This window comes from Phasianus colchicus, chromosome 3, assembly GCF_987193195.1.
Source record: "Phasianus colchicus chromosome 3, bPhaCol1.hap1.1, whole genome shotgun sequence".
Lineage (NCBI taxonomy): Eukaryota > Metazoa > Chordata > Aves > Galliformes > Phasianidae > Phasianus > Phasianus colchicus.
This window is the reverse complement of record NC_143438.1, coordinates 59,019,341-59,031,067: the sequence shown is the minus strand read 5'-3', so window position 1 is coordinate 59,031,067 and position 11,727 is coordinate 59,019,341. Positions and strand designations below refer to the sequence as shown.

The 11,727-nt window shown below is 41.4% G+C and overlaps 1 protein-coding gene across 13 annotated transcripts in view; it reads right to left on the bottom strand.

Moving 5' to 3' along the window:
- Positions 1–4,567: 4,567 nt before the first annotated feature.
- CHD7 (chromodomain helicase DNA binding protein 7) overlaps positions 4,568–11,727 on the bottom strand; it is a 128,012-nt gene continuing 120,852 nt past the window's right edge. For 11 of the 13 annotated variants that reach the window (XM_090137628.1, XM_090137631.1, XM_090137627.1 and 8 more), the window contains 6 exons: positions 10,953–11,180; positions 10,296–10,739; positions 9,551–9,772; positions 9,100–9,240; positions 8,497–8,601; positions 4,568–7,721 (listed from right to left, as the gene is read on the bottom strand). In XM_090137628.1, the coding sequence (XP_089993754.1) occupies positions 6,768–7,721; positions 8,497–8,601; positions 9,100–9,240; positions 9,551–9,772; positions 10,296–10,739; positions 10,953–11,180 (2,094 nt within the window). In that variant the 3' untranslated portion in view covers positions 4,568–6,767. The remainder of the gene's footprint in view (positions 7,722–8,496; positions 8,602–9,099; positions 9,241–9,550; positions 9,773–10,295; positions 10,740–10,952; positions 11,181–11,727) is intronic. The other 2 variants (XM_090137636.1, XM_090137637.1) reach the window with 2 other exon arrangements.

The following is an 11,727-nucleotide window of genomic DNA, read 5'->3' as shown; positions in this document are numbered from 1 at the left end:
CACTATAGCTTTCAGATTTTTTCTGTAGTGCAAACAGCAAAGGCTCAGCAAGAAAACCAGGGGATCACTGCACTGAAACATTGCTCAGGTCACTAAACAACGGACACTAAAGAGAGATCTACAGTGTGACCTCTCCATGAGGAATAAGTGAAGCACGTAGCAGAGACACACAATTTGTTCCAATTTAGTTAAGATCCTCTTGGCACGCCAGCTTGAAACTGCTTTAGGAAGACTTTATTGAACAGCGTGCAAGAGAACCCATTCATCTTCAGCCTGTATACAACCAAAGCTGCTGGTAGAAACTGTTTCCCAATTTCTATCCCAAGCCAGGTAAGAAAATATCCACCGAGGAAATAGCTGCAGTCAAATGCCACACGTACTCAGATGCTGTCACTGCATAGCGTGATCCCCGCTTGCCCCAGCAGAGGAGTTGATCCAAATTCACACTGGAGGCTGTTATGGGGAAAGGATGCCAGGAGGAGCTGACAAGCACACGGTATTTAGCAGCGTGCGCTGAGAAAAGGTGGAAAAATGTTTTGGTGTCTGCCTCTTGCGGCTTCTCGAAAATTGCTTTTACTCTCTGGGTTAAATATAAATATAGGTAAGAAATGATAACAATTCTTCATGTGGCAAGGAAAGCTAACAGAGCAATGGGAAAGCTCACTCAAGTGAAACACGGAGTGGTTTAAAGCCAGCAGATGCCTTTTTTCTTTCTCCGAATGCTCCTTTTTAGTGCTGTTGTACAGAGCCAATGACAGAAGGTGCTCCTTGGTAGCAACTGGTGCTTGGAAGGCTGGAGGGAAGATCTTTCATTAAAAGAAATGATAAATAAATGAAACAAATCCTGCCACTCCACACCAGCACCTGAGCTTTGGGTACCTGAATTGGGTGCAGAGCCTTTGCGTCTGACCCAGGCATGATCAAAGGAGCACTGAGAAGCAGCGACGATGACCAAATCCAGAGTCTGGTGTTGCCCAGGGGCAGGGGGTGGCACCCAGTGCCTGCACCCGAAGAACTGGGAGCTCTCAAGCCACGCTCGCCCAGGCTTTGGGAAGCTCTGCAGCCTCACAAAGCGGGCACAAAAGAGCAAGCATTGCTTGCAAAACAAAGCACATACCCCACTGGTCACCGGAGTGCTACAAGCTGGAATCAATGCGAGGATTGTGACAGCTGAGAACAAATTCAGCTATGTTTGACAACTTCCAGAAAATATTGGCAGAGGACGGGGAGCCTGCACTGCCCAGCAGCACCTTTGTGAATTGATTAGCCATATAGCAGATGGCAAGCCTGCTGCAGACTGAGACAGCAGAAGATGGCCAGTCTGGCCGAGGAGAACTTGAAGAAGGCTGGGAGGAAAAGCACGTCCTTGTGCTGACAGCCCCCACCATACCTCACAAGTGTCAGATGCGTGGCAGATGAGGAACAGGACTGATTTTTAGCATTTTCTTCAGTTCTGACTATTCATCACGAGCACCTGCCCAGTGCGTAAAACAGAATTACATAGCTCAATTTAAACCCTTCACTCTTTCCATTACAAAAATCCTTAAAGAGAAAATAAAAACACTTCTTTCAAAATATCCTTCTGAGCAGTGTTTGTGCAGGTCAGTTTGGAATCAGCTGGTACGTTTGGCAGAACTTGTTACATGCTCTCTATGAGAGCACAGTTGCCTTGAAAGTTTGAATTTAGAAAACAAGTTCTGGACAAAGAGCAAAGGCTTTGCTTCCCTCCTTCTGCTACATATTTTTGGGAGGAGTTTGGCACGCATTTGGGGAAAATTCATAATTCTAATGGTTTTAGGAAATGCCTGGGGCTATTCAGAGCCTGCACAGCTGCTCATCAGTAGCCAGCCATGGCTGAAGGAGCAGAAACTATGGATGGCAGAAATATGCCATCTTTGTCTGGTACAGAACAATGCCTCCGCAGTGAGATACAATGGATGTCTCTTATTTTCCACTAGCCTTTAGAAAAAAAAAAAAAAAAAAGGTGGGGGGGAGGGGGAAGAAAAAGGGAAAACGAAGGATCCCAGTTTCCTTGCAGGGCCTCTGAGCCGAGGGAGCACCATCAAAATGCAAATCCCACTCAGGCCCACAGCAGCCAGAGCCCATGGGAGGGGGCCGATGGTGCAGAGATCCCTCAGCGCCCTACTGGTGCCTGTGAGCACCTCCAGCCGAAGGGCAAAGCATCGTAGAGGGGAAGAGCTGGAGAAGCGCTGAGAGCAGAGCCGGCCATTCCTCACCCACAGCGTGAATTGCCTCCAGCACCAGAGGGGTTAACCTCATGGCCTGCTGCCATTCAGCTTACAAATGAGACTGCCCAAAAAAACCAACAAAGCCAAAGCTTGAGGTCTGTACGCTGCTTGGGCCAATAGACTCACATAGAAAAAGTGGGAACAATAAACAAAACGTAAATGTAACTTACACGGCGAGATGCCCCAACGTGCTCTTACATCTCCATGCTCTAAGCAAGGTTCCTAAATGGGTGGTTTGGATTTTAAAGTGGGCTGCAGTTACCAGGATTTTAATGAAGTCTCTGACTCGTGACTATCACTGGTGTCTAAATTCTAAGCAAAGACTGACTACGAATAACAGACCTCAAACTACAAGCATTAAGCTACTGCAACACAAATGGCTCCAGTCATTAAGATCTGATGGTTTTACCAATGTTGACAGCAATTTTATGCAAGGTGAAAAACCTAAACTATTCATTGATATGGACTTATCCCCTTTTAGAAAATATATTTTTGTTGCATGTTTTGTTATCCTAAATATTTGCTGGTTTGCATCAAATCATCATCAAATTAACCAAGGTTGCACTCAGACAGCACTGGACATTTAGTGGACATTTACTTCCCGTGTGGAAGTGTTTCGATTGCTTCCAAAACACTCATCAAACCTCACTCACAGCAACTGCCAATCTCTAACAATCCATTTCCTTTGGGAATTTTAATCAGAGCAGCTGACTCAAGCTGGTGATTAGAATATCTGCCCAAAATGCCAAATTTCAAGGCCTCTTGAAGGCATCGCTTCCAGCAGAGCCAGCACTCCCCCATCCAATGCAGCCAGAAGTGGTGACAGGGCTGCAGCTCCCAGCGTGGGGATTCAAGGGCTCAGAGCCCTGGGTGCTTCCTGCTGCCACCAGAACCAGTCCTGACACCAAGGGGAGAGCTGAAGTGTGCGACGTGGGGCAGCTGGAGCTTTGCACATACAAGTAGTTTGGCGGTAGGCAAGATGAAACTCAATGGGAAGCTCAGCACTGGAAATACAATTGATTACTTCTCCCCATCCCCCAAACTCTTGTCTCTCAAATGAAAGAGTGCTTCTTTTGCTGCACTGAATTGGAAAGGTCCTTGACAGAAGAAAACTACGTGCTGTTCCAATCAGTGACACACTTGTACACAACACAGTTTTTGACACTGACATGAAACAAGAGACCAAAGCCAACAGAAGATACTTTGGGCTGGTTTGGGAACTTGTCTGCTACATCATCAGTGAGTTTTCAACCAGTTCTCCTCAACAGCCTAGGTTTACAAATAGGATCATAAGATTTCTCTTGCAAATTCTTAGAAAATATGTCCTTGGAAGCCTGAGCAGATTTGTTGTTGTTCTGCTGTTTCTCTTGGCAGGGCTGCACGCCACGTACCCAGGAAAGGCTGCGTCAGCATGCAGATCATTGTATACTTTGACACAAATACACGCTCCTCCAAAGTCACTTGTACTCCTTGACATTCCCCATTAGCAATTCTGTGAGCATAAGGGAGGGGTCCAGCAAAACACAGGTACTGGCAGAAGGCTTCCAATTGAGATGGGCAGGAAGGTGCTCCAGCTGTGAATCAAGTTGAGGATAGCATGTTCTAATCATCTTAACGCACGTAAGCTTTTATTCATTTAGACACACTTTAAAACTTTGTGAGAATCACTGCAATAATTAACATATTAAAAACTCTGTCTTATTAAAGAAAAACCTTCATATTTTCATGTAATACATTTCTTGGACATTAGATGGCAATCCCCCCACTTCATTTTTCATACCGGGGCCCATATCCTTTCCAAAATCAAACTCTGCCTTCTTTCCAACAGGTGAGCAGTCTGCTTAACCTGGAGGAAGCAGAGCAGCTGGAAAGCAAGCGGAAAAGCCCAGAGACTCCCCCACCATCACAGCATCCACGCTGCTACAGCAGTTCTCCAGTTTCAGTTTTGCTTTGAACGGGAAACACAGATGAGTAATAACTGCTTTGAGGAATGCTTCTAATAGGGGTAAGATTCGCTTACTATGTCCCTCGGACACCCTATGTCAAGACTTGGATGTTTCAGTGTCAAAAACCTGCAGGCAGAAGTAGGCAGTTACCTGAATTTCCCCCTCGTTTTGACAGAGGAAGAGGGTTAGGAGAATGAAAAGGGTTCGCGTGGCATTTAACAATATAATTTCTATTCTTGCCAATTAAAAAGGGGCCTCCCAAGGGATATCATTAGTCTGCTTAAATCTTTGCTGGGAATTATAAAACTGAATTTAGAAAAGAGCTATTTTATATCAGTATGTGAAATACACACAACAGGAAGCACCTAGCCACATTTACAGGGGAAGTTCTAGAAACAGAAGACAAAATAAGACACCAGTCATTTAAACAACTTAAATAACAGATAGAATGGATTCAACACACCAGATCAAGTTAATATACCTTGGCCTTCAGCCTCTCACTTCTTGTCCTGATCTACGTGCAATGTTTTAGAAAGAGGCAGGAATAACACACCTCGTCAGCTGTCCAGTGACGGACACGGCAGGAGGAAATCCTTCCTGACCTTCATTAACTCCGTATGATCTATTTAAGTGGCACTACGAGACATTCTGCCACCTATTCATTTCAGCAGTGCATGCCTGTGATTCATTCACACCAAATTCACTTCCTAAGCTTTCATTTCTCATCTACTTTCATTGTTCGTTGAACGCTCCTTTCAGGGCAAGTTCACCCCTTGTAACGCATCCTCCTCACGGCTGAGTTCTGGCCTTGCAGTACTCCTTAATTCGAGCTCTTGTGCAAATTCACAGGGGATGTGAGAGGGTTGCAGCTCTCCAAAAGCACAGGTAAAATTAATCATAAGACAGGGGTCCACCCACAGCTGGCTACTCAAAGAGCTAATTTTTCATGTACTCTACTGCAGACCTAACCTTTTATCCTCACTATCAAGACGGTTGTGTACGTGTGTGTCAAGGTGACAACAATATGAAAACATCAGTTCTCAAATGGTACATTATCTCCAATATCAAAGGTCACAAAAGGGTACAAATCGGTAGCCCTCCAGAAGAGACGCTGGTTTTTATGAAAAGTGGGTCAGTTTTAGTTTCATGTAGGTTGTTTGACACAGTGGTTTCTGGCATCACAAGCTCTGGTCTACAGGATACCACAGAGCCTTTGTATTCCTTGCTGTCACTACAGCATTGTGTTTTTCTACCCATTAACCAAGGATAAATGACCTAGATATTGTGCCTATTAAAGCCTCATTTTTCTTTTGCCCTTTTGTTCTTCAGTGTACCATATTATCACATGCTGAACACATTTTAAAGTATTCTCAGTCTCTCATGCCCCTTTTGAAGGAGTAAAGTAGGCTTTTTAGTGTGCTTTTCTGCAGAGTTACTTAGAGTCAAAAATATGAAGGTAATTCAGGGTTTCTCTTCCTGCCTAGTCCCGTGAAGACAATAAGTTCAGCATTTACAGCCACTAATCTATTAGGGAGTATAGCAGAAAACGCTGCAAAAAGCCACGATGCAAATATAAAACATGAACACCAGTTGTGATGTCCCTAAACACTACATTTTATAATTACATCTCTGCATATCATGGGTCACTTTTATTAAAAGCATCATTACTACAGTTGGCAGCAATTTACATCTTATCTTACATGATAGCAGTTTCCAAAGAAAAAAAAAAATAAAAAGACATCACAACAAAGAAAAACAATACATTTACAAAGTCATGTCTGTAAACTTCAAGGCTAGTTTAGAGTTGAGGTAATGCTGTTTAGCTTTGTGGCTAAAGTAACAAAGTCCTTTAATTTAAAAAAGGTACCTGATTTTTTTCTTTTTGTTTATACCAGTGCATTACAAGATCACGAGACGATTAAACTGTAGCTTTATCCTGTAAGAACCTTCTCCGCGGGTAAATTTCCAAAAGGTACTCTTCACATTCAACAGCTGCCTTATTATTGCTGCGTCTCAAGACAGAGACATTCACACTATCATGAAGATTGTCAGAGAGAGAGTGTGTGTGTGTGGGTGTGTGCGCGCATGTGAGCGGGTGAACTCCCATACAGTCAAAATGAAGCGCGAGTACGATATGTATGGTAAATTTCATCTTGACCTTCACAGCAAAACAAAATAAAAAATAAAAAATTAAATATATAACTTCATCCTTCCTTTAAGCAGCACTTCCTTCTATTTAGTGCCACTTGATTACAAATTGCTGCTTTTCATAATACCAATGGTACCAAAAGAAAAAAAAAAAAGCAGAGCATTATGTCAATTTCCTTAAAAAGACATGATCACCTCTCAAATTTCATCTCTCCTAGGGATAATAAATAATGCACTGCACAATACTTAATGACCAAGATACCTTTTGACACATCTGTATAACATGACTTGAACTTTTTTTTTTTTGCTACACTATGTTACAGAACAGCTTATAAAAACTAAGTATGGACATTAACTGTGAGTGTAAACAGTAGGACTACCACTTGTCAAAAGTTTAAAACACTTCAACTGTAACTGGTACTGGTTATTCATCATTTTCATTGTTTTCTATTTCTTCCCCCCCATCAAGTGAGTCTAATTCTTCACCCTGTGCTATTTCGTCTTCTAAAACGGAGGAATCTGCAGTTTTATCAAGGCTCTCCTCTGCATCACTGCCTTCCAGGTTTTCTTCATCTTTAAAGGCAGTTCCTTCAGTTTTGTCAGTAGCCTTCTCTTCGTTGGAGCCCACTGCATTCTGAAGTCCTGCTAGTGCTGGGAAACCAGGCAGAGTCAATCCTCCCAGTCCCGGAGGTAGAAACATAGATGGATAGAACAGGCCAGGAGCCATGGTAGACAGCAGGAAAGGATTGAAGGCCAGAGGGTTTGTGGGCAATCCAGTGTTGGTGGTGGTGGTAGTGGTGGCAGTGGCGGTAGTCGCCGCAGTAGCAGCACTGACAGATCCATTCGCAGAGTCAGTAGCAGAAACAGTGTCTGTGCTTTTCTCAGAGTCTTTGTTCTCCTCTTCATTCTCATTTTTCTTCTCTTCAGCTTTTGAAGCGCCATCCTCAGTCTCTCCTTGACCGGAAGCAGTAGTGGCATTTCCAGTAGTAGCTGTTATTGGGTTATTCAACAATCCACTTAGTCCAAACATATTGGGCAATCCAGCCATCCCTGGCAACATCAGAGGCAACATGGCAGCCGGATTTTTAGCATCCCCCCCAGCAGCAGCAGCTGTTGCTAGCCCTGGCGGAAAGCCCATGAGGCCTGCGAGCTGGAGAGACTGCAGGTTCTGTAGATTCTGGAGGCTGGTGAGGTCCATTCCAGCAAACAGACTGTTCACTAGTAGTGGGTTGATTCCCGAAGTTGATGCTACAGCAGCAGCTGCTGCAGCTGCTTTGGCAATTTCACTTTTTGGCCTTCTTCCTCTTCTGCTTGCTCCTTCCTCCCTCACAACAGGTCCAGTGAGAAGACGGTCAAACATAGACTCTGGAACAAAACCCTGAGAAAGGGATGCAGAAAGGAGTTTTATTCTCTATTAGCTTTTGTAGCTTTCAGCAGTTAATAGCTATAATGGAAGAAATTGAAGGGATTTTACCACGTTATTTTTTAATTCAAAAAGCAGTTTTCTTTTCAACCCTGGTAAATCATGAGTAACTAGCTACTAAAGTGAGCAACACTAGAACACATAAGGAAAACTGAAGAAAACAAAGTTACATGTTTTGCCTATTTAAACAGGGCAGAAGAATAAATCATGCTAAAACACCGTAGCTCATTGTACTTCCCAGTGAACTCCAGTATAGGGAGTGGTATTTTAAGAAGTATTTGCAGAACCATACACTGTATTTTCAAATAACAGTTAGCAAAGGTAACTCTTTGATGCTACAAAGTACAGAGGTGATTACTGTTTCTGCTATGCATGTGAAAAACACCTAGTTTAGTAGTTGCTTAATGTATAAACACTTGTATTTATTAAAATTGCTGCTTACTAAATGAAAAAAATACAAAATAATAAACAGAAACAAGTAACTAATGCTAAGGTTGCTTTACTGTACCTGATTTTTCCATATACTGCAATCCCTCTCTAGGGAAGCCTTCTATCATCTTTCCTCTTAGCTGGCTAACTCCCATCCTGACATTACAATTTCCTCAGCTCAGAACTACTAGCTATGAGATGAAGGACTTAATCATCAGTGCTTGCCTGCAAAAATTTACACAACCTTCAACTTTCCTGTGCTGTAACCTAGAGTGAAGCATGGAATTAAAGTTTCACTTACAGACTGTTTAACAATGTCAGTCCAATCTGGAGCAACAGCAAATTCAGGATTTTCTTCTAACCATCTTGGCAAGTCCTTCATTGGAGGGGCCATAGCTCCGCCCATCTAATGCAAAAGATAAGGTAATACTTAAAAACACAAACAAAAACCAACCAAACAACCAACCCAAACAACAAAACTGCTACTGTTCATCTGTACATTTTCCATCTGTGCACTTTCATCTATGAAGGATGAAAGTAAAGAATCTCAATTCACATGGTGGAAAACTGAACTAAAACTACCTAATGATATAAGAATTAAAAAGACCATGTTTAAAAAATACAGCAAATCATCACAGTCCAGGCAGTGCTAGTAATTAAATTCATACCTGATATAAGGAAATAACATTCTATACAGTTTCAAAAAAGAGGAGTTACTCAACTCAAATGACTAGTATGAGCATACCATTAGTAAAGGAGAAATTAAAGATTGAGTGATAGTAAGAATAAATGTCAGTGCCAAATTAAACTTTTTAAAGAAGAAAGTCTGGAACAGAAAGCCAGCTTTCCACATACAAAGACATTATTAAACAATTTGAACAATTCCACTGAACTTAGTTTTTACCTTCTTCCCATTTCTCTTATTTACAACAGGTACCCTTTCTTCTCCTGTCAAGGTGTTTATATCCAGTTTATTAGGGTTTCGACATCTGTGTCGTTTTTGTTTCGGCTTCTGAAATGAGGAAAACAGCACATCTGCACTCTTCTGAAAAGAAGAGAAATGTGTTGCTTTTTAGCTTTTCATTTTCTCATCAAAAATCAAGAATTACTACATCTCTTCTACCAAAAATTTTAAGAAGGGGCCAATTACTTTACCCTCAAAAAAATCTTTTCCTGAACATACATAGAAATCCTGGTGCCTCCTGAATGTTTAGATACTATAGTAAGTGTGGCTAGGATGAAAATCTCCACTGAAATCCAATGACTACACCCAATTTGAAGAAATTTATTTCCATATCTGTAAAATTAACTTCCATACTAATCTAATACTACACTTTTAAAAATCACATACTTACTGGTACATAACTTGGCATATCTACAGTGTAAGTAGGATGCAATTTAAGCCATTCAACTAAGTCCTTGTTTTTGGGAGCATCTTCTCCCACCAGCCTGGTCCCATCCTCTAGATTGATTACAGGGATGCGAGTGTCTGGATCCAGTTGACCAGGAGATGGAATGTTCCTTGCTGGTAGGGCCTCCATATCTTCTTCAAAAGCTTTGGTCACTTCTGCATCCTCCTGAAAACATTAACACCAGCATTAGTTCTCACTTTGAGGCAGCAGTTACCTGGGAGAAATTATTTCAGGGACTAGAGTTAAAGGCTCAAGACAGCAGTTCATAAGATTTACATGTTTCCACTACGTAAAGCAGTCACATTGGGGGATTTTGTAAATTTAGAATCTTTGAACATTAAAGAACAGAGCAGTTTTCATGCATTATTAGCTAATGGTCCCCAAGACCATCACTTCCTACAGAAGAGAGAAAGGTAAACTTAAGTCTCAAAATGTTATAATATACTATTATTTCAAAGGAAAAAATGTCTTTTTGAAAGTACAAGTGAGTTAAAACTAAATCACAATCTGCTATAGTAAAAACTTGATATAAACAACATTTTGTTTTGTTCAAAATTAAATACAAAGCAAAAGCTGGCTGGGTAAGAACTGTACGTTATTATTTGCTGGTGTATAACACTGTAAATTCACATTCAGAAAGTACTAGACACAGAAGAACAAATAGGAGACAAAAAGGTTGTTGTCTTACTACAGTCAACGATGTCCGTTTGTTGCTCATAAATAACAGATCAAGCCCTTCTACATTTTTCCTCCTTCCTCTCCTCCTCTTCATGGGCGGTTCTCCATCTATTAAAGAGCCATTTAGTAGATGCCTTGTGGGTGTGCGTGAAAGACCTGCTTGCAGCAGCTCCATTTGAGTTTTAAAGGCATCAGACACGGGTGTGGAGACATTAGGCAAGATAAACTTTGAAGTAACAGATGAAAAATTTGAGGTAGAACTTGTTGCCTCTCGTGAGGCCTTTGATAAATCTACAACCTTTTCTTGTCCATTTTCTGAGACCACCTGAGACTCACGTAACTGGGCAACCATTTCCATAAGATTTCTTCTTTTGGCAGCTCTCTCAGCCTCGATTTCAATTTTTCTTCGTCTCCTCCTCCTCTGACGTGGAACCGATAAATTGAGTGCATCTTCCTAATGAAATATGAAGATTTCCAAACATTAACACAGCTCTGTTAACCACATTCACTGATTTTACAACAAAATGAATATGTAACTCAGAAAACAGAGCCTTTACTCAATGTAACACTGTCTTTTATTTTTCCTATTTTATTCAAAGGAATGCTATTTTTTTTTATAGATAAAGATAAGAAGTTTTCTGTACGAATGAGAAGGATGCAGCCTTGCCTTTGACAACTGAGGAGAAGCAGTGATGTCTTCACTGCCACTGATGGTGGCTTGACCAATCATGGAGAGCTCTGCAAAGCTCCTTTTTTGCAGAGGGCTGTCCACAGCTGTTGGAGTATACCCAGGTATGAGCCCCTGGAAATCAAACATCTGGCGCCTATTTACTGGCCACTTCCCTTTCAGCACTGCTTCACAGATGTTGTCTAATCGGTTGATCATTACTCGGTCCTGTGTAAAGGAAAAGTACATAATGAACCTTTAGTGGGAAGGTTGCCTGTTAAACTCAAATGAGTATAACTACTCTGTCTAGTTTGGTAAAGCTTAAGAAAGACATTAAGAAACAACTATTTCTTCCAGGCCAGGATAAACTGATCACCTGAAAAAAGTTAATACGTGCGGAATTTTGTGGAATAGAACTAGAATTTAAAAACGGCATTTATATTGAGATGAAGGAAGACAGATCAAGTTTTCTGTTGGACAGTGTATCAGATTTTAACAGAAACTCACAATTGTTTTCCGCTTCTTACTTGAACTGTCAGCAAACTCAACATTTCGGAAGGGAAAAATCAAAACATCTGCAATGAGTATTTTAAAACTGCAATTCTTGAGATCCAAGAGGCTGGATCTGCAATTCTGTCCTAGGAAGTGGATCCTCATTAGCGTCACTATTAATAAAGTTCAACATTATGAAACAAGCACCAACCTAGGGACATCTAATGAATGTCAATTTTCATTCCACACCCATTATCACTTCAAATTTCACTGAAGCGTGTAC